The 23,502-nt window shown below is 42.0% G+C and overlaps 1 protein-coding gene across 2 annotated transcripts in view; it reads right to left on the minus strand.

Moving 5' to 3' along the window:
• The window catches only part of kdm6a (lysine (K)-specific demethylase 6A), a 233,402-nt gene that overhangs the window by 112,518 nt on the left and 97,382 nt on the right, over positions 1-23,502 (minus strand). For both annotated transcript variants that reach the window (XM_080203828.1, XM_080203827.1), the window contains exon 6: positions 6,784-6,904. In XM_080203828.1, coding sequence (XP_080059954.1) covers positions 6,784-6,904 — 121 coding nt within the window. The remainder of the gene's footprint in view (positions 1-6,783; positions 6,905-23,502) is intronic.

Here is a 23,502-nt window from a genome sequence, read left to right on the forward strand (position 1 = left end):
TTTAAAATTACAAATGAAAACATCGCTGAAGTCATGCAATATTCCTAGAAACTTAGTAAATAAAAGTAAAATGAACATATCATCATCATGAAATCCAAGCACGACTAAACCGAAACACTGCCTCGGCTTGAAGCATAAGCTGAACAACAATTTCAAAAGTGCCTTTAAACCACTGCCGCTTGCTATTAGTCATAACGCAAATAAGTAAGTTTTTTCCCCCATTTCATTTACATCTTAATCTTTACATTCAGAATCTGCACAGTCCATTCATCATGGGCTTGAGCCACAGTAGAAATCATGTCTTAAGTTCTGCGAACAATCCATGCCTTGGATTGAAATTTCCAATTTCCTGAACAAGCAATTTGCCCACATGGATCTTTGTGCATTCATTTTTTTCCCCCCAAAATTTGGCACCATACTGAACAAAGGAAAAAAACACCTTGGGCCCGATTTTACCATTTTCATTCTAAATGCTGAATCTGGGCATAATGCAGATCCGACTTAGAAATCTGCTTTCAGGCGCCCATATATGCACTCAGCCTGAAAAAAACATCGCAGGTCCCATTAGTGCTGTGGGCAGGGCTTAGCATGACCAAAATGATTGGAGCTTTGAACTGCGTATGTGCAGTTAGAAAAAATGTTGAAAAAGCACGCTTGTGTCAGCTCGCTCCCGGGCCATTTTCTGCGGCCTGGGAGTGAAAAGCGGGAACAATGGCCCCACAGACATCATTAGGTGGGTGGTTGGGGGTGTGTGTGTGGATAAGGATAAAGGGGACAGCGATGTCTGTGGTAGTGGAGAGAGTTGGTGTGGATAAGGGGGGGCACAGACATCGCTGTCCCCCTTCTCATCACCCCCCGCAAACAATCATCCTCAGAGTGGCAGCAGAACCCCCTGCCAGAGATCCATCTGCTCCCCCCACCTTCCCCAGGGAATGGTCAGGCCTCATTCACCTCCCGCCCCCTCTCCAAGGAACATCTGACCCACCTCCTCCTCCCTCCCTACCAGACAACGATCAGCCCTCCCCCACCACACCAGACAATGATCAGCCCCAACCCCCCCACCACACCAGACAATGATCAGCCCCCCCAATCAGACAATGGTTGGCCCTCTCCACTCCCCCTCCCGCCCCCTTCAAAGATACATCTGACCCACCTCCTCCTCCCCTCAACCAGCTAACGATCTGGCCCCACTCCCCGCTCCAACCACAGAATGATCTGACCTGCCTTTCTTCTTTCCCCCCCATCTCTGATCTGAGTCAGAGAGCTGTTGGAAGCACTGAATGTGCTCTTCAGCAGCTGGGGCGCCCGATTCAGACTTCTACTTAGCAGGTCCATTATGGCGCAATTCCGGATTGGCAAATGCAGTAGTAAAGGGGGAAATGCTCATAAAGTTGGGTGGGCTGTTCATTAATTCAACTTAAATGCATGTAAATGTATTTAAATTGCCATTGTGCCCATTTTGGGCACGAAGTGGATCGCTGCCATTCCCGGGTTTTGGTAAAGTGGCAATCTGCGCAGACGCAGATCGTGTTAAAGGCCTCACACCCAACTTTACCACATTTTTGCTCCCGAAAACAGGTGCAGCGAACGGTAAAATCAGGCCCCTTGTTTCGTTCACAGTGCCAAAAGCAGAAGTGGTGGTAGTCTTTAGGTTCAGTAGTCTAAAGTGCTTGGCTGTCAGTGTGTAAAAACTAACTGCTTCATAGGTATTTAATATCAAAGATGATAATTTAAAAATGTAAAAAATCCTTTAAAAAATTAACACATTATTCTTCAATGCAATTCATTGATAGCATTTTAAGCATTAGAAAACAGTTGCTTTGTAAGGCATGTTCGGCATGTATCTACTTGAAGCAAACGTGCCATAATTCTGAAGTATGAAAAACCAATCTGACGATCAGCAAAAAAATTTCAGAATTGCCAAAAACAGACTAGAAATCTTAACTGGTGCTTTGACTCCAAATGACAATTCATGATCACGGATCTAAAAATAGAAAAATGGAAATGGGATTCTCATCCAAAGGCACTGCAATAAGCCAGCTTTCTAAATAAGGACAAAGGCAGTAGCTGCAGATGCAAGAGCAAATATATTTCTTATAAACACGATGAGATAGACAGCAGTTTAAAAGTAGTTGAATTAATGTTTGTCTTTTGTGCAGATGCAACATTGGATTTCCATACTGGAAACAAATTACTTTAAGGAACTAATTCACTAGAACCTCATTTATGGTATCCAAGAGCAGCTGTCATCAATTCTGGAATACAGATGAACAGGCTGAATCCGGCATCACTGAAAATAGATTTGGAAGTCAATACACAGAAAAGCGAAGCACCAGCAGTTGGGACAAGAAGTGGTTAAGATCAAGCCTGTTCAATGTTCCCATGCAACAGTATGACTCTAGCCAGAGTTCAGACACAGGATATCATCTGAACATCTAATAATTTATAATGAAATGCATTTAGGACTTATAAACCTAATATACTCAACTAAAGCACAAACGACTATCATCCCATCTTCCAACATCAACCCTCAAAATCACAAAGGCATTTTGGGAACCTTGAACAGACTGCACATTTCTGGAATTTGTATATTCATGGCAGGCAGCTCAGGTGCCATTCACAATGGACAACACTAGAAAGGGTCTATTGTAATATGGGCCAACTTTCAGGATCTCAACAATTGTTTTCTCTACAATATCTCCCTTTCTAAGGCTAGGATTCCATCTGGAATAAAGAATCAGCACAGAGCATAAATCAATAATCATAATCTCTGATTTATCAAACTGGTCAGTTAATTTATCAAATGGGCACTAATTTATCAATAGCAAGACATAATCAAGAGTTTTTACCCATAAACCCAAACATTATCTTTAGCAGTTTTCAGAAACTCTTGAAAATTGTTTCAAGAGCGAACATAAAATAAATTTCTAGTCTTCGAAGCTTGGCCCATTGGTAGACAATTCCATGGATATCAGGAACATCACACTGAAGTTCAACCTGGCCCCACAGTTGCATTTGAAGTATTTGGGTTATTAAGAGCTAGAATCTTGGGTAATTTTGTCCTCTATGACTGAAAGCTTTGAAGCCAATTATAATACCATAATATCTCGACTAATTCAGCAGATTGAGGATTAGTCTCGGATGAGCCCAGCAATAATATTTTGAAAGAGATCTTTAATAGCATTATCTCTGTCAACTAAAGCCATCATCTGAAAGTCCAATAACTGTACTTTGTGAACAAGACACTTACAGCTACAGAGAATTGGAGGTGTTCCAACTGTTGCTTTTATTTTCCCCAGATGTAGAGATTGCAGGGGATTGAGTGCTGTCAAGGTCAGTGCGTTATTGCAGTACACTCTGCAAGTCATATTGCAGGCAACTGTACCAGTGATAGAAGGTGCAAGTACAATGAAAGGTGCAATCAGACAAACTTCTCTATTTTGGGGCCTTACTTCGAGACTCCATTCAAAGTTGTGGCGGAGAGGAGAACTGCATTCTTCTTTCCAACTGGAGGAAGATCTGCAATAAGCCAGAAGACCAAAGCAGCCATGGCTAGAGATGACCATGGATGCCAGGAGCCTCGCTCTGCTCAAGAGTTCGAGTACTTTCTCTTCACAAAATCAGATCTGTCAATTCCCGTGAAGTAACGGTGTGCCATTGCATAAACAACAGTTTCACTCTCCTCTTGCACTCATAAGCACTAGTGGCCCCCTGCGGTGTTCCCACAGATATGCTCAAATGTGTCTCAGATCCTCCGTATTCCTGCACCAATCATTTGAAAATTGTTAACTGTTGATCCCCACTCACCTAACAAGCTGAACGTATTGAGAGCTGGAGTTGCCCAGGTTGTCATCTACCCCCTTTTGCCTTGCCTTTGAAAATCTAAACACATATCTTTGCATTGAGAGCCAGTGACACTTTCGGATCGTGTGATTTTCCATGCCTGCCCGAGTCTGAACTAGCCTCCACGGGCAATTGGAAATTCACTCCAGTGAACCAGCCCTTTCAGTCATGGCTAAAATAACACTGACTGTTTGGATCTGGGGTTTTCACTGTCATTGGGCAAATCAGCATGTGGGTCTCAGCCACTGAAACTTACCATCACTGAGGATATATGATTAAAAGGTGGGCACATATCCTTTGGGTGGCTGCATTTCTCGTTATAGATGGAAAACTGGCATTTGGAATACTGCGTCCAGTTCTGGTCGCCTTTCTACTGGAAATACGTGGAGGCCCTGGAGAGAGTGCAGAGGAGGTCTACCAGGATGCTGCCTGGTATGGAAGGACTGGATTATGGGGAAAGATTGGGCAAATTGGAGCTGTTTTCCCTAGAAAGACGGAGACTGAGGGGAGATCTAATAGAGGTATATAAGATTATGAAGGGTATGGATAGAGTAAACAGCGGTAAGCTTTTTCCTAGATTGGAGACACTTGAGAGAGGTTTTTCACAGAGGGTTGTGGGGGTATGGAATGCTCTGCCAAGCAAGGTGGTGGAGGCAGGCTCGCTGGAGTTGTTTAAGAGTTACTTAGATAGGCACATGAGCGGGATGGAGATGGAGGGATATAGGAGACTGTTTTAAATAAGGTTCAGGAGCCTTGGGAGGTCCCTGGGAATCAATTGATTCCTATGGACCTTCCAACCTATTTTCTGGCTCGCTTGTTTTACTTTTGAGCTTCTGGGGATTCCCTTGAACGTTTATATAAGGATGTGCATGTTATTGATGTTTTTCTCTTTTAATTCACAGGTGCTTCGGTCCGCCTTGTTGTCCAACAAGGGGCATACACGTGATGGGTCATACGAGGGCTGCTCTTGGATGTTTCGAGAGTAGCCTAGTGCTTCACGTCGTTAGCGTACGCTTAAACTGGACCAGTTGCTGGGCAACACGACAGCTCAGTGACTATCACTGTTTGCTGCGCAGATACATGGATTTGGGCCACTGTCTGTGGGAGTTTGCACATTCTCCCTGTGCTTGCTTGGGTTTTCTCCAGGTGCTCTGGCTTCCTCCCACACCCCAAAGATGTGCTCTTAGGCTGATTGGTGTAACAAATTGTCCCTAAATTAGTCTTCCCTCAATGTGGAATGCCATAAGCATAGACAAGGGTCATAGGTGGAGAGGGGACTCAATGTTAAAATGGCAGTGCGGGCTCATTGGGCCGAAGGGCCTGTTTCCCATGCTGTGTTGTTCTTTAGTATTGAGCTTCCAAAGTGTAACTGCACTGCAACCATCAGGCAAACATAAACATACCATAACACTCTTGACCTGAAACCTTGAGGATGTGAGGAGAATAAGGGATCAGGTGGTGAGTCACACAACACAAATCTCCATTTTGCTCTTGTAGTCAGTGCTGATGCAGTTGATCCTTTTCAATTTCTAGTCAGCCCAGTTTCTAGTTCCCACACCGCAGTATGTTGAATATGGAGCACCTAGCGATAACAAAATATCTGGCATTTTTTGTTTGAGATGGCCATGTGGTGAAAATGTTACCCGCCAGTAGTCAAAAAAATGTGACAAAGAAGAAGATATGGCATTAGTAGGTTAGCCATCAATTTCAGCTCAACAAATGAGACACCCAGTTTGGGTGGCTTTCATTTCAATAGATGCAACATTTGATGCAGTCATGCCTTTTAATACATATATATTTAAATGTCTCAGACTCTGAAGCCCAAATACTACAAACACATTTACACTCTTCACGTTCATCTCCAGAAATCAAATTGCAGTATTTTTCTTTCAACTGGTTTTGTTCCAGAAATGTATATACTCACATCTATTTTATTCTAACAGCGAAATAAGTTATATTGTTATGGCTAATCTGTTACTGCTTAATCAAACAGTACACAGCAGCAGCAAAAAGTACAAACAGCATTATGCCGGCTTTAGAAATCTGAAGTAATCTTCAATAAAGTGCAATACTCCAATCAATAATAATGCAATTTGATTTTTCAATTTCACCTCCACAGAAAAAATGTAAAATATTTTAATATAACAAAGCCACTATCTTCATCCTGCTCATAACTGCAATAACACAATATTTTACTTTGTATTAGCTCCTATATATTGTACTCGAAAGTTCAATATTGAAAGAAACAACAGAAGGTATCAAGTTGGTCAATAATTGAGAAGAAAACCGATTTAAAACAAAACGCTAAAACAATCTATATTTTCTTCCAAACACACACGCAGCTTCCTCTGTGGATATATAAATTTGAAAGGTATTTGATAAATTTAGCAGTTCCCTAAATCATAAGCAATGTTAATTGCCATGAGCTGGTATCTATACTTAAGAAATTGATAGCTGACATGAGGAATTAAAGTGTGGTTAGTACTTCTTTAAAATTTATTTTTCCCATTTAACACTGTTATGCAAGTACTCCACCAGAATGAACATTACTAAGCTCTCTTTAATATGAAGCAATTATAAAATTAGGATACATGTTTAAAGTATCATTCCAGCTAAATCCAATTCCACTGTATAGGCTGCCTGTTCATACAAGTAAATCCCAACCAGAACAAGGGAAGTGGCACAACATATTTGATCAACAATACAAAACAAATTTTTGCAGGGGTGCCTAGAGAAAGGCCAAAGAAATAAGAAAATGCTTCTGACAAGACTGAGGATTTCCAATGAAGTATGAGATCTTTTTAAATATACAGAAACACTATTTATCACCTGAAAAATTCAAAAATTAAAATGTTGCCATTTTACAGGAACTTACATAGGAGTGTTCTCAGGGTTTAATCTGAAATAACCCTCCACAGTTACACTGCATTCTTTACTTACCTTAAGACTTGACTCATAGTCCATATTCACTTTAAACATCAACCCAAGACGCAAGTGAATCTCATTGGCCCGAGAGAAGCTGGGATCAATATAAAGCACTTCTTGAAATGCTTTAATTGCCCTGAAAATAAAACAAAAATAACACACTGTAGTATTCTTTGTCTTATATTTATTAAAAGGGGACATATTCATAGCTTTCTCTCCCATTAATAATAAGCAGGATTACTGAAGTTTGTTGCCCCCAACATAAATTCTGTAATAACAGTTATAGTATACATCTTCTAGAAAGTTCTAAACAAACTCATGTCTTTGGGCATGAAATGAAATACCAGACTTCTGTTAACATCACATTTCCTAAACAATAATACTTAATACATATTTAAAGATACAGTCCCCACCCACTATATGCAGTAGTGGAACATGGGACTATGTCTCTCCTGCTCCCAGCCACTGCAGAATGAAACAATAATGCATCATTACTGTTCTCTCACAGAAGTAGATAAAACATGTATATTAAATCCTGCTGTAAGCCTCAACACAAACACATAATGCCCCAAAGAATCACATGCACAAAATCTATTTAGGAGCATCATGGCATTTTGAACTTCTTTACTTCTCTATCTGTAGTTATAATCTTGTCTATAGACAGGTCATGTATTGTGGGAGTTTTTTAAATCCAATTCCACTTTGGGATGCTGAAGGAGAATGATCAATAGTCTGGTCAGTTTCACCACTGCAGCAGATAAGCATAGTTCAAGTTTCAGGAGGCTTTGACACAAGGCATTTGACATCATTGTTAATTATTTGTGCAACAATTGAAGGAGTTCTGGAGGCCAAGGGGCTAAGTCAATGGGGCTACTTGACAGCACTTTATGACAAGTACAAAGAGCTACATGGACTATCTGAATAGCTGGTAGTTAAAGTGGCTTAAGCAACACTTTTGAAATGAACACCTAGTGTAATAACAAATGATTAGCCTCATTTCCCAATATAGTAGAAGCGGTGTAAGTGATGGGGACAACACATATGCCTTAACTTCAAGGATTTTTTTCCCTGCCAATTCAACCATTTCAGTTATACTAATATTACAAGAGTTAGAGAATAAGCCCACGTTAACAAAACTGCACCTGCTATCCAAATTGAAATGCTTCCAAATTTTACAATTTGGGTGTTGAGATGCAACTTCCTCCTCCCCAACACATTATACACATGACACTGCCTCAGGCTGGTAAACATGCTACAGATAAAATAAATACCTCCTTGCTCACCTCCTGCAGTCAACCTCACATCTGCTTAACACCATCTGCGCCTAACAGTAAAACCATAAAGACAAGCCACAGGTACTCATTGCTGCATCAAAGCTGTGTTCAGATTAGATCAAGCAAAATTAATCATTTGTTTGAGAGGAAAAGGTAAAGAACAAGGAAACACACTACTAAAACTAAAACATTTCAAGAACTGAATCACATGTGAAACAAGATCTAGATTTGTACATTTCACTCAGCATTTTCCCCTCAATCGCTTTTCAAAAAAGAGGAAAATGAAAAATATTTCCACGAGTACTGAGCAAAAATCAGGCACATTCTCATATAACACAAGTAACAGAGAAATTCAAAGCATATTGGTGAAGGTCACTTCCCATCTTCTTGGCTAGGGTCAGGAAAACCTATCTAGGCAAGGGCAATGCACTGCAAATTGAATACATAGTTTAACCACTTGTTCAGAAGGCTAAAGAAATATGAACTGCAGTGGCAAGAAAAATAACTGCACTGATTTTTTGACTATTATTATTTGCTAGAACGCAAGCATAAGAGGAATACAAATGGCTTTGGCGATCTCTGATTAAGTAGGGGGTAATGCACAAGGAATTCTGTGCCTAATCATTGTGTGCCTGTAAGATCATTGAGAGAGAACGTGCTATGCTCTCCAACCACCTGAAAGTTCCCCTCCAATTCACCCACCATTCTGAATGGAAATACATTCCTGTTTCTTCATCTCCACAATTAGCCAACAACACTGTGGGTGTACCTAAACCACAAGGACTGCAGCCATTCAAGATGACGATTCACCACCACCTTGTCAAGGACATCAGGGAGAACATGTTCTGGTTTAGCTGCAATGCACTAATACTTGATTAATCTGCAAACACTCCCTGTACTCAAAGGCAGCAATTATATGGGCATAGCACCTGACATTTGTTGAACCAGACTGTGCAGAGTTAACATTTTGTAAGGGAGAGAAGATTTTGTTCCAAAAGTCAAATGCAAATCATGTATGTTAAAAAGAACAGATGTTACTGGTAAAACAAATGTAGCTACTCAATCATCCTTTCCAAAAGTGATATAGTATACAGTAAGATCCCACAATACAGATATGGCACTGCAGGCAACACGGGCAGCAGCAGGGAATGTAAGCTTAGATATGTTGGTTAAGAGAGCAAAAACTATGGCCACGGAGTAAGAAAGCAAAACGTTTATAAAAATAGAAATAACCCCTGAATTACTGAATGGAATTTGACTATCCTTTTATCTGAAATTTCCACTATTATGTCCATGCTCATCATGATTTTTATGTATTAAACCATCATCATTTTGTTACCCAATGATTTCTGCACTGCTCTACAAAAGTCTCCCGAATGGCCCAATCTCACAATGCCAAGTATGCAGAACTACCACACGTAATGCATCTGATCTATGACAAGCATCCCATGCACAATTGTACAATGGCCTCTGGAAAACGGCAGTGGTCAACAGCCCCAGAAGAGTAGGCATGCTGTGAAGAACCTGGGCTCAATTCACTGCAACAGAAAGACTATAATCGAGCCTTTTTTCTTCAAAGTTGGGACTCCTAAAGATGCGTTCTGCCAAAAGAGCTGTGATTTCTCACAAGAGTACAAATTCTACAATGTGCTGGGTAAGGGCTGGCTGACAGGACCTGGTCTTTAGAAAAAGGAGGAGAATAGGTATTGTTAGAATACTAATACAGCAACCAAAAGAACAGAAGCAGGCCATTCAGCCTCTCAAACCTTTTCTGCCCTTCACTAAGATTTAGAAGGAATATCAGTAAAGGTGAACAGACAATAGAAACAGCATAGGTAAGTTAAAGGAATAGAAAAGGAAACAACACTCTGATAGGAGTTGCCTACAGAGCTCCTCCATTAGTGATACAGTTTTGGGGTGTGGTGATGGCAGATATATAAAAAGACCAAGGAAGCATGCAGCAAAGGAAGTGGTTACAATAGGCTGTAAATTCTCAATCTCCACCACTCGTTGGATGAAAATATTCCTCAACTCCCTCAAAAGCATTGTACCACTTACTTTAAATCTGTCCCCTGGTTATTGATTTCTCTCTGAAGGAGAATAGGTACTTCCTATCCACTCTATCTAGGCCCTTAATTTTGTAAATCTCAACTAAATTATACAATTAAACCTCAATTGTGTAAATCCTAGGGACTGAACTTTACCTAAAAAGCTAGAGATGAGCCATGATCCTGACAGCTGCCCCACAGCAATTTAAGACAGTAGCGTTAACTGCTCTACAGTGAAATCTCTGTCCGTGTTTTAGGAGCAGGTTCCGCCTTAGAGCGCTGCCAGCCAATTGGATGCCCGGCCACTCTACAGTCTTAGCAGTGCTACAGCCTGTCCTGAAAAGGAGACCAAGCTCAGAATAGAGCTCAGCGAGGGGGGAAATGAGGGAGGGTAAAATGAGATACATAACCTGGGTGGACTGGCTTGTAGATCCTCATAAGAACATAAGAAATAGGAGCAGGAGTAGGCCATCTAGCCCTTCGAGCCTGCCCCGCCATTCAATAAGATCATGGCTGATCTGTCGTGGCTCAGTTCCACATTCCCGCCCTCTCCCCATAACCCTTAATCCCCTCTCTTATCAAAAACCCATCAACCCGCATCTTAAAAATATTTAGCGAGGTAGCCTCCACCACTTCAACGGGCAGAGAATTCCAGAGATTCACCACCCTTTGAGTGAAGAAGTTCCTCCTCAACTCCGTTCTAAACCGCCCCCCCTTTATCTTGAGGCAGTGCCCCCTAGTCCTATTATCCTTTCTGAGCGGGAAGAGTCTCTCCACCTCTATCCTATCCATCCCATTCATCATCTTATACATCTCAATGAGATCTCCCCTCATTCTTCTAAACTCTAACGAGTACAAGCCTAGTTTATTCAGCCTCTCCTCATAGTTGGCGAATGTGGACTGGGGGAGCGCGTTGGAAGGTAGGTCTGCTGAGGAGCAGTGGAGGATCTTTAAGGAGATCTTTCTTGGTGCTCAGCGGAAATTTATTCCGATGGTCAAAAAGGACAGTGGGAGGAGAGGTAATAAGCCGTGGATAACGAAGGAGGTGAAGGATAGTGTTAAATTAAAAGCGGAGGCGTTTAGAGTAGCAAAGAGTAGTGGGCGAGAAGAGGATTGGGAGAGGTTTAAATGTCAACAAAGATTGACAAAGAAGATGATAAAGAAGGGTAGGAGAAATGTGAAGCTGGGCTTGCGCTTAATATAAAAAAGGATAGCAAGAGTTTTTATAAATATATAAAAAGGAAGAGGCTGGCTAGGGTGAACGTTGGTCCCTTAGAGGATGAGAAGGGGGACTTAGTGGTAGGGGATGGGGATATGGCTGAGGTCCTGAATACCTTTTTTGTTTCTGTCTTCACGGAGGAGGACGTGAATAATTTGCCGGGTGTTAGAGATGGAAAGGTGGTAGGACTGGAGGGTCTTAATGACATTACTGTTACTAGAGAGGAGGTGCTCGACAGACTGGAAGAGGCCGAGGATGTCCCAATAATAGAGGGAGTAGGGGGTGTGAGTATGGTTGGTGGCGTTACGGCAAATAGGGTCCAGGTGAAGGCTGGGATGAAGGCACTTTATCTGAATGCACGAAGCATTCGGAATAAAGTGGATGAGCTGGTGGCGCAGATCAGCACAAATGGATATGATCTGGTGGCCATTACAGAGACGTGGCTGCAAGGTGACAGGGACTGGGAGCTGAATGTCCAGGGATATCAAGTGTTTAGGAAGGATAGGCAGGAGGGAAAAGGGGGGGGGTGTAGCTCTGCTGATTAAGGATAGCATCAGGGTGGTAGCAAGGGATGATATTGGAGCCAAGGAGCAGAAAGCTGAATCGTTGTGGGTAGAGATTAGGAACAGCAAAGGGAGGAAGACGCTGGCGGGTGTCGTCTATAGACCCCCAAATAATGATCTGGAGGTGGGGCGGGCTGTTAACGCGCAAATAAGTGCGGCGTGCAGGAATGGGACAGCCGTAGTTATGGGGGATTTCAATCTACATATAGATTGGTCGACTCATGTTGGACGCGGTGGGCTCGAGGAGGAGTTCTTGGAATGCTGCCGGGATAGTTTCCTGGAACAGTGTGTGTTGGAGCCGACGAGGGAGCGAGCTATCTTGGATCTGGTGCTATGTAATGAGGCGGGTAGAATTAGGGACCTTGCGGTGAAGGATCCTCTTGGGGAGAGTGACCATTGTATGGTGGAGTTTCTGGTGCAGATGGAGGAGGAGAAAGTGGGTTCCCGGACGCACGTCCTTTGTTTGAACAGAGGGGAGTACAGTAGGATGAGGAGCAGGATAAGCTCCTTACGTAGTCCTCCATAACCTGCAGATAGGTTAAGAGCAAGTGGGAAGGCCACCCACAGGATTTTACAAACCCTGTCTTCAAATCCATGGGAAACCAGCATCAAATCTGGCCCATGACAAGAAGAAATTCAATAGATGGGGTCAACTGTACACAAAAAGATACAGAACTAATGCGATAATTGCAATTTAGAAAATATGTATTTAGTTCAATGGTAATAAGAAAATTGTAGGCTCATTAAATAAACATTTTATATCCAGTTTCACAAGAGAAAATACAAAATACCAGTAGTACCAACAATCCTAAAGAATAATTAACGGCAAGGAACTTAGTGATTCTAATACATTATAAAATTGTAAATGGAGAAAATAATGGGGCTTAAACTGGACAAATATCCAAAATCCAGTTATTTTAACACAATGGAATGAGCACCAAAGAGTAAAAAAAATTAGGCATGTGTTGATCATATTTTTCCAAACAGTTCTCTAGATTCAGAAATAGTGCTTTTGGTTTGCAAATTGTATAAATGCGTTCTCCCCCCATTATTGAAAGTGTGAGTGAGAAAGAGAGATAGCTACAGACCCATCAGGTTAACAACAGTGCAAGGAAGTTATAAAACTTTATTAGAGAAGGAGTGATTGAGCATTTGGACAAATATCAGCTGATTCAGGACTTAATAAAAAATGTTTAATTATTTGTCACAAGCAGGCTTACATTAACACTGCAATGAAGTTACTGTGAAACACCTAGTTGCCACATTCCAACGCCTGTCTGAATACGCTGAGGGAGAATTTATCATGGCTAACACACTTAACCAGCATGTCTTTCGGATATATGATGAATTATCATGTCTGAATAATCTGATTCAATTCTTCAGGAGGCAAGCAATCCCAACCAACAGATCAGATCAAACACCTGCAGCCCAATCATGTCCAATTGAGAGCCAAATTACAAATAGGAGAAAGAGGCACTATGAACGTCTTCATTCTCAATGATGGCAGTATTCACTAGAATGAAAAAGACCAAATTGAAGAGTTTGCAACTATCTTCAGTCAAAATGCCAAGTAGATTATCTACCTTGGTCTCCTCCTGAGGTTTGCACCCTCAGCTGCCAGTCCTCAACCAACACAGCTCACTCCAAGTGATAAGCAGTTCCACGCCTTGCTTACGACTAAGAGTGGAATCCACTTGATAAAGTGGAAACTTGCCCAGACATATCCTGTTCAAGAAACTAGGTCTAATCAAATCCGCCAATTATTGTCCAATCAGACTGCGCTCAATCATCAACAAATGATGGAGGTAATGTCAGCATTGCTATCAAGCAGTACTTACTCATCAATAACTTGCTCACTGAAGTCCTGTTTGGGATTCACCAGGATCACACAGTTCCAAACTTCATTACAGCTGTGGTCCAAACATGGACAATAGAGTTGAATTCTGGAGCTCAGATACAAGTGACTGCTTGAGATCAAGGCAGCATTTGACCTAATGTAGTATTAAGAAGTCCTTGTAAAATTGAAGTCAATGGGAATCAAGAGGAGAACTCTCCACTGGCTAGGATTGTAGCTACTGTGGTAGAAAGTGGTCGTCATTGTTTCAAAACCTATCATCTCAGTCTCAGGATATCCTCAACCATTTCATCAATGATCCTGCTTTCATCATAAAACCACAAGTCCAGATGTTTATTGATTTCAGAGTGGTCAGTGTCATCACCATTCACAACTCCCCAGACACTCAAGCAATCCATGCCCACTTGCAGTAAAACATGGGTGACTTTTGAAATCAGACTGATAAGTGACAAGTAACATTCATGACACACAAAAAATTGTCAGGTAATGAATTTTTCCTAAAAGAGAAAATCTAAACATCATTGCGGAGCCCTACAATCAAGTTCCTAGGATTCATCATATGATCAGAAACATAACTATTCAGCCACATAAATATTGTGCCCAAAAGGACAGGTCAAAGGCTGGGTATTCTGTGAGCATTCTTCTGATCCTCCAGAACTCTTCTACTAACTACGGGAGTGATAGAATACTCTCCAATTTAGGTGGATGAGCCATGCTAAATTATCCTTTGGTGACCAAAGATGTGTGGATTTAGGTGGAATAGCCATGATAAATGTGCAGGGGGTAGGACAGTGGTGGGAGCCTGGGTTAGATGCTCTTTCGTAGAATTGGTGCAGACTCGATGAACCAGATGGCCTTTTTCTGCACAGTGGGGATTCTTTGGTTCATCTGACCTGAAGAGAGCAGATTCAAAATACAAAGTTGAGCAGATTCAAAATACAAAGTTCAACAGCATCCTTGATAAAGTAGTTTATATGATCAGCACCCCGTTAATTACTTTAAACATTCACTTCTTTCACCAACGTACATATTAGACAAGATGTCCTTCAGCAACTAGCTATGGTTTTTGCAACAATAGCTTCCAAGCCCATGACCCCTACAACCTACTAGGATCAAGGGCAGCAGATGCATTGGATCACCACTGCAGGCATGTCTCTTCTAAGCCACACAGCATCCTGAATTGCAAATGTAACACTGTTCCTCCAATGTTAATGGGTCAAAATCCTACAACTATTTAACAGTACTGCAGATGCACCACAAAAGGGCACACAGACACACATGTGCATGCATACACACGATTTAGTGACACCATATGGCCAGAACTTCCATAGCAGAGAAACAGAAATATATTTGCACAAAGAATAAATTGGACACCATCTCTAAGTGATGAAGCAATGTTACTGAATGCTCAACTGTAAACAATTGCACTAGAAAACAATTCTAAGACTTTAAATAAAAATGTTTATTAATTTCAACCTCCCACAGTATAGTTTTTCAGTGGAGGTTTCTTACAGGCATGGCCACAATCAACTTCTCTAAAAAACAGTTATCTAGGGATGCACTATAACGTGGTGGAAAAACAGCATTTTACTTTACTCCTGTCTGCTTACAATGATATATTACTCCTGAAATTGGGGGCCAAAAAGAAAATTCTGAACTTTATAGGATGCCTACACTTCGCACCAGCAATTCTTGATAAAACAATGAGTATTTTGGCATTTGACACCAAGATCAGGGTGGCCAACCATTCCGTATTTTGTATGATTGTTCTGCCCCGCCACGAAAATTAAAAGACAGTTAACTTTTAGTGAGGAATGGCTTCATAATTGGGACTAAAATGGTTGGTTGAAATTCTACACTGAAAGTAAGCATGAACCATTCTACACCGCCTTTCCAAAAGTTTCTTGGACTGAGTGACATTAAACTGCACACTCCGAGACAACACAAGGCAAAAGTAAGGGCGACTGCTAGTTGGAAAAACAAGAGTTTATTGTACAAGAAAAAAAAGTTTTGTCATCCACATCCAGCTGCAAAAAGTGAACAAGGAAACAAATGTAACCTCTGAAGAAACTTACATTAAAAAGTTTCCATGCAAGACTCCAAATTAAATTACTGAAAGTTATTCACAGCCGTACGGAATAACTGTTCAACACTGGTACTTCATTTTAAAAAATTGAGGCCAAGGAATCTCAGCTTTGCCTTTCACCAAAGATTCTGCAGTGACAGAAAAGGTATTTTGAACAAGTGGCTTCCTTTGTTTTCATCCTTCAGCAGTAAAGATTATACACAGCATTTACTGACCTATTTTAGATAGATGAAGAGAATCATGAAGGTGACAATGACTGCACAACAAACTCTACCTCCTACTGTGCCAACTTGGTCCCAGTGTTTGAAGAAGCCAAACTAAAGTTGATGGAAACATCCACAACTGAGCATTAAATGATGCGATTCAACAATTGTATAGTAAGCTCCACAGAGGTAACACCATGCTGTGCAAATGTCAAGCAATGATCACTGCCAACAAGAGGAACTAACCATCTCCACTATACATTCAAAGGAATTACCATCATTGAATCCCTCACCATCAACATTCTGGAGCTTACCATTGACCAGAAACTGGACTGGACCAGCCATACTTCGGCTACATGAGGAGTTCAGGAGCTCGGAATTATGTGAGTAATTTGTTTCAACTCCCAAAGCCTGTCCACCACCTATAAGGTACAAGTCTGGCATGTGATTAAAACACTCTCCACTTGCTAGGATGAGTGCAGTGCCAGCAACACAAGAAGCTTGATGCCATCAAAGACAAAGCAGCCCACTTGGTTGGCACCATCCACCATTTTAAAGATTCACTCCTTCCATTACCAATGCATAGTAGCAACTCACCAAAGCTCCTTCATCAGCACTTTCCAAAACCAAAATCTCTGCTATCTAGAAGAACAGGGTCAACAGTTGCAGGGGAACACCACCTGCAAGTTTCCCCCGCAAGCCATACCATCCTGGCAGAGAAGTATAATGCAATTCCTTCAATGTAGTTTGGTCATAATCTCTTCCTACCTGCACCACATGGGTTGCAGCAGCTCAAGACAACTCACCACCATCTTCTGGTGGCTGAGCCATTGATGCCTGATGCACGCCATGAAAGAAATTTCAAAAATCAATAGGCCGTTTCTTTGGTTACTAAACATATCATGTGCACTAGCTCAGCTTCCTGGTCATTGTAGGGAAGAAATAACAGATAATTTAATTATTTGCAACTAGGCAACAAATTGGTAGCTTAAAAAGTTGTTTGACCTTGACGACTAACAACCCGCTATTTTCTCTGAGATGTCTGAACTTAAGTGATGATTTCAAGTTTGACTTTGTAGTTGACTATGGAAGACCTGTTCAAGATATAGTCAGCTGACATTCTACATACCATAGAATCTCTACAGTACAGGAGGTCGCCATTCGGCCCATCAAATCTGCACTGACTCTCCAAAAAGAGGATCTAATCACTGTTAAAAGGCTGCTGATTATGACAAGTTCCAGAGAAATGGATTCAGATATTTAGAACATGCAAGGATTTGAGAAATCTATACACCCTAGGATCAATTTGCCTTAAGCATTATCCCATCAAATGCACAAGTTAAGCATGTTCTCTTCAATTAGACAAAAAAATTGAAGAAATAGGTGTAGTGTTGATCTACAAAGGCTGGACTGTAACCAAACTGTAATTACCTAACTTCAGGCAGTGAATTTATAGCCTTTGCACAATCAATTTATGGTCTGCTAAAGGCTGCATCAAAATAAAAGTATCATATACCAAGTGATTTCATTCAGACTATATATTTCTGATCTATTACTTCAAATGTATAAGTTTAATCAAAAGCAAGTGTTCACAAGGAATGCTCACTGCAAGATTTCACATTTACATCAAGCTTCTATTGGGATTATACAAACACAGGAATTATGGAGGATAGGCCACTCCAACCTTCAAACCTATTCTGCCATTCATTAAAATCATGGCTGATCGGATTTTAACCTTAATCTCATGTTCTTGCTTATCACTAATATCTTTCAACTCCTTGTTATTCAATAATGTATCTAGCTCTACCTTAAAAACAAAGATTCTGCACAATTGTTAGTACTGCCGCCTTGCAGCACCAGAGACCCGGGTTTGATTCCAGCCTTGGGTGACAATGTGGAGCTTGCACATTCTCCCCGTGTCTGCATAGATTTCCTCCGGTGCTCCGGAGGTTTCCCACAGTCCAAAGGTGTATGGATTAGATGAATTAACCATGGTAAATGTGTGGAGATGGGGCAAGGGAGAGCGACTGGGTAAGATACTCGAGGGGCCAAATGGCCCCCTTCTGCACTGTAGGGATTTTATGATTCAAACAGGCATTTGAGTAAAAGTTCCAAAGAGACAAGCCTCAGAAAAAAAATCTCCTTGCTGTCTTAAATGAGCAACCCCCTTTATTTTTAAACAGCAACTCGCTAGTTTAGATCCTCCCACAAGTTGAAGCATGCTCCCCACATCCATCCTGGCAAGATCCCACAAGATCTTATGTTTCGAGTCTCTCACTCCTCTAAACTTCAGTAAATACAAACTTAACCTGTACACCATTTCCTCCCAAGACAACTCATCCTATCTGAATAGCTTCTAATGAATTTCCTTAAATAAGGAGACAAATACTGTACTCCAGGTGTGGCTTCATCAATGCCTGGTACAATCGAAGCATAATTTTCCCAGTTTGGTAATCAATTCCCCTCGCAATTAACAAAACATTCTATTATCTTTACTGATTACTTGCTGCATTTGCACACTAACATTTTGCAATTCATGCACAAGTACACCCAGATCCCTCTCCATCTCAGAGCTTTGCAATCTTTCACCACTTAGGTAATTTTTTTAAAAATTCTTCTGACCAAAATGAATTATTTCACATTTTTTCACTACACATCCCATTTGCCAGATATTTGCCCACTGACTTAACCTATATCCCTTTGCAGATGGAGGAGGAGAAAGTGGACCTGTTCGGGCGGGATAGGGTTGGTCTGAACTGTGCTGGGACCAGAGTCCTGGCGAATCGTGTAAATAGGACTGTGGACAGGGCTTTAAACTAATTGGGGGGGGGGGGGGGGGGGGGGGCGGCGGCGGTGTGTGTGTGTGTGTGTGTGTGTGTGTGCGCGTGGGTAGGTGACATTACGGGGTCTAAAGTTAAGGAGAGGGTACAGGTAAGGGAAGAGGCCGAGGATGTCCCAATAATAAAGGGAGTAGGGGACGTGAGTATGGTTGGTGGAGTTCTGGCAAATAGGGTCCAGGTGAAGGCTGGGATGAAGGCACTTTATCTGAATGCACGAAGCATTCGGAATAAAGTGGATGAGCTGGTGGCGCAGATCAGCACAAATGGATACGATCTGGTGGCCATTACAGAGACGTGGCTGCAAGGTGACAGGGACTGGGAGCTGAATGTCCAGGGGTATCAAGTGTTTAGGAAGGATAGGCGAGAGGAAAAAGGGGGTGGCGTAGCTCTGCTGATTAAGGATAGCATCAGGGTGGTAGCAAGGGATGATATAGGAACCAATGAGCAGAAAGTGGAATCGTTGTGGGTGGAGATTAGGAACAGCAAAGGGAGGAAGACGCTGGTGGGTGTCATCTATAGGCCCCCGAATAATGATCTGGAGGTGGGGCGGGCTGTTAACGCGCAAATAAGTGCGGCGTGCAGGAATGGGACGGCCGTAATTATGGGAGATTTCAATCTACATACTGATTGGTCGACCCATGTTGGACACGGTGGGCTCGAGGAGGAGTTCTTGGAATGCTGCCGGGATAGTTTCCTGGAACAGTGTGTGTTGGAGCCGACGAGGGAGCGAGCTATCTTGGATCTGGTGTTATGTAATGAGGCGGGTAGAATTAGGGACCTTGCGGTGAAGGATCCTCTTGGGGAGAGTGATCATTGTATGGTGGAGTTTCTGGTGCAGATGGAGAAGGAGAAAGTGGGTTCCCGGACACGCGTCCTTTGTTTGAACAGAGGGGAGTACGGTAGGATGAGAGAAGAATTGACGAATGTTGACTGGGGGAGCGCGTTGGAAGGTAGGTCTGCTGAGGAACAGTGGAGGATCTTTAAGGAGATCTTTCTTGGTGCTCAGCAGAAATTCATTCAGATGGTTAAAAAGGACCGTAGGAGGAGAGGTAATAAGCCGTGGATAACGAAGGAGGTGAAGGAAAGTGTTAAACTAAAAGCGGAGGAATTTAGAGTAGCTAAGAGTAGTGGGCGAGAAGAGGATTGGGAGAGGTTTAAATGTCAACAAAGATTGACAAAGAAGTTGATAAAGAAGGGTAGGAGAAACTATGAAGCTGGGCTAGTGCTTAATATAAAAAAGGATAGCAAGAGTTTTTATAAATATATAAAAAGGAAGAGGCTGGCTAGGGTGAACGTTGGACCCTTAGAGGATGAGAGGGGGGACTTAGTGGTAGGGGATGGGGGAAAGGCTGAGGTCTTGAATAACTTTTTTGTTTCGGTCTTCACAGAGGAAGACATGAATAACTTGCCGGGTGTTAGCGATGGAAAGATGGTAGGACTGGAGGGTCTCAATGACATTATTGTTCCTAGAGAGGCGGTGCTAGACAGACTGGAGGGACTGATTGTGGACAAGTCCCCAGGACCAGATGGAATGCATCCAAGGGTTCTGAAAGAAATGGCGGAGGTGATAGTGGATGCCTTGGTGGTTATTTTCCAATCGTCGTTGGATTCCGGGGAAGTGCCGGAAGATTGGAAAGCGGCTAATGTTACGCCGTTGTTTAAGAAGGGTGCCAGGCAAAAGGCAGGGAATTATAGGCCGGTTAGTTTAACGTCTGTTGTGGGTAAAATGTTAGAATCCGTCATCAAGGAGGAAATAGCGAGGCATCTTGAGGGGAATTGCTTGATAGAGCAGACGCAGCACAGTTTCGTTAAGGGGAAGTTGTGTCTGACAAATTTATTGGAGTTCTATGAGGATGTGTCTAGGGCGGTGAATATGGTCTGTCTTGATTTTCAGAAGGCGTTTGACAAGGTACCTCACAAGAGGTTATTGCAGAAGGTAAGGGGGCATGGAGTTGGGGGTAGGGTGTTAGTGTGGATAGAGGATTGGTTGTCAAATAGGAGGCAGAGAGTGGGGGTTAATGGGTGCTATTCGGATTGGTGGTTGGTGACTAGTGGAGTGCCCCAGGGGTCGGTGCTGGGGCCTCAGCTATTTACCATTTATATAGATGATCTGGAGGAGGGAACCGAGTGTATGGTGTCAAAATTTGCTGATGACACCAAGAATGGTGGAACGGCAAATTGCGCGGAGGGTGTGGAGAGTCTGCAGAACGATCTAGATAGGCTGGGCGAATGGGCCAGGAAATGGCAAATGGAATTTAATGTTGGCAAGTGCGAGGTGGTCCACTTTGGTAGGAAGGACTATTACTTACGTGGCGAAAAACTGCAGCAGGCGACGGTGCAGAGGGACCTCGGGGTCCTTGTGCATGAGTCGCAAAAACCCAGCCTGCAGGTGCAGCAGGTGGTCAGGAAGGCGAATGGGATGCTGGCCTTCATAGCAAGGGGGATTGAATATAAAAGTAGGGAGGTCTTGCTGCAGCTGTATAGGGCATTGGTGAGGCCACAGCTGGAGTACTGTGTGCAGTTTTGGGCGCCGTACTTACGCAAGGATATTTTGGCCTTGGGGGGAGTGCAGAGGAGGTTTACTAGGCTGATACCGGAGTTGAGGGGGTTGAGCTATGAGGAGAGGCTGAATAAACTAGGCTTGTACTTGTTAGAGTTTAGAAGAATGAGGGGAGATCTCATTGAGACGTATAAGATGATGAATGGGATGGATAGGATAGAGGTGGAGAGACTCTTCCTGCTCAGAAAGGACAGTAGGACTAGGGGGCACAGCCTCAAGATAAAGGGGGGGGGGGCGGTTTAGAACGGAGTTGAGGAGGAACTTCTTCACTCAAAGGGTGGTGAATCTCTGGAGTTCTCTGCCCGTTGAGGTGGTGGAGGCTGCCTCGCTAAATGTTTTTAAGATGCGGGTTGATGGGTTTTTGATAAGCGAGGGGATTAAGGGTTATGGGGAGAGGGCGGGAATGTGGAACTGAGCCACGACAGATCAGCCATGATCTTATTGAATGGCGGGGCAGGCTCGAAGGGCTAGATGGCCTACTCCTGCTCCTATTTCTTATGTTCTTATGTAACCGCCTCTTCACAATTTATGTCGACTGATTAGTGTCGCCAGCAAATTTTGGTCCATTCAAATTATTTACATTATTTATAAAAAACATCAAGGCTCCAGCACTGATCCCTGTGGCACACCACTCCTCTCCCTCCCTCACACGCTCACAGCTCTTCCACCCTCGCACTACTAAGTTATGCATCATACAAACCTTTCAAACTCATTGCAACATTTAGTATATTGCTCTCCAACTAGTCTCCACTGTAACTGATTACCAAAATGGGGAAATTATGCTTCAATTGTACAAGGCATTGATGAAGCCAAACCTGGAGTACAGTATTTGTCTCTTTATTTAAAGAAACTCATTAGAAGCTATTCAGATTGGACAAGTTGTCTTGGGAGGAAATGGTGTACAGATTAAGTTTGTATTTACTGGAGTTTGGAAGAGTAAGAGACTTGAAACATAAGATCCTGAGGGATCTTGACAGGATGGATGTGGAGGAGGATGCTTCAATTTGTGGGAGAATCTAAACTAGGGAGTCACTTTAAAATTTTTTTTAAATTTACTAATCTTTTTTTAAAAAACTCATCCCTCTTCAGAAAAAAATTCATTCACACTGAAGAAACACATCACAAAGCTAAACATGTTTATTTTTGTCAATCAAGTAGAAATTCACTGTTGAAAAGGATACACACTGATGGTACTACTAATAAATGCAGTTTCCCATTGGTGCCAAAATGCAGAAAAGACTGATGCTTGTCCCTATAGACATCGCTCTTTAAAAAGAAACACCAGTAATGGGTTAATTTTCCTATAAAGTGCTCATGCTGTACTTATAATTTTTTAAAGGGGAAAGGGAGGGATCCATAGTTTAATGGCTCCTTAGGTACATGCCAAGTCATAGCTTAGCAGTCCATGCAGTATAAACATACTCTGGCAAGCAGTAGTACGTTTACTGCTTGTAGCCCATAGATACAAGTTTATATCAATTTTACAAAACAAAAATATTGTTTAACACACCCTGATCAAGATGGTAAATATTGAGAAGACTGAAACCATTGACGTTATTCCACTCAGCAAACTTTCATTTCAGAGCTCCTGTTATTTTTCATACTTTAATTTACACCATTTCCTTACATCGGCTTCTCCATGCCTTTCAGCTATTTTCGCACTGTCATTTCTTAATGACTTTTCGTTGTCTCACAATTTTTATATACCTAAGTTTTTAATAGTTTAACGGCTATTCAGCCCTTCAACCTCATCTTACTGACTAAAATAATCACCCTCAACGCACTATTTTTCAATTACTAATTCAAACAAATACAAACGAACACAACTTTTTCTTTAAAAGATGCTGAGTGACCCACTATGTATTTTTAGAAATAATCTATTTTACTTCATTATACTGAAGATACTTTACATCCATTCTTGGAGATTACAAGCCACTGCAGAAGTAGACTGTACTCAGGAAATGAGTTCTTTATCCTCAAGAGACATAACATTTGTGAGCGAATAAAGCATTTTCAAGACTGTTTATGTGAAGGTGGCTATTTGATAATGCTATAGTTCACACACCAACAGCACACCTTACCAATT

Source organism: Carcharhinus amblyrhynchos, chromosome 15, assembly GCF_965287045.1.
Source record: "Carcharhinus amblyrhynchos chromosome 15, sCarAmb.v2.hapA, whole genome shotgun sequence".
NCBI classification, from domain to species: domain Eukaryota; kingdom Metazoa; phylum Chordata; class Chondrichthyes; order Carcharhiniformes; family Carcharhinidae; genus Carcharhinus; species Carcharhinus amblyrhynchos.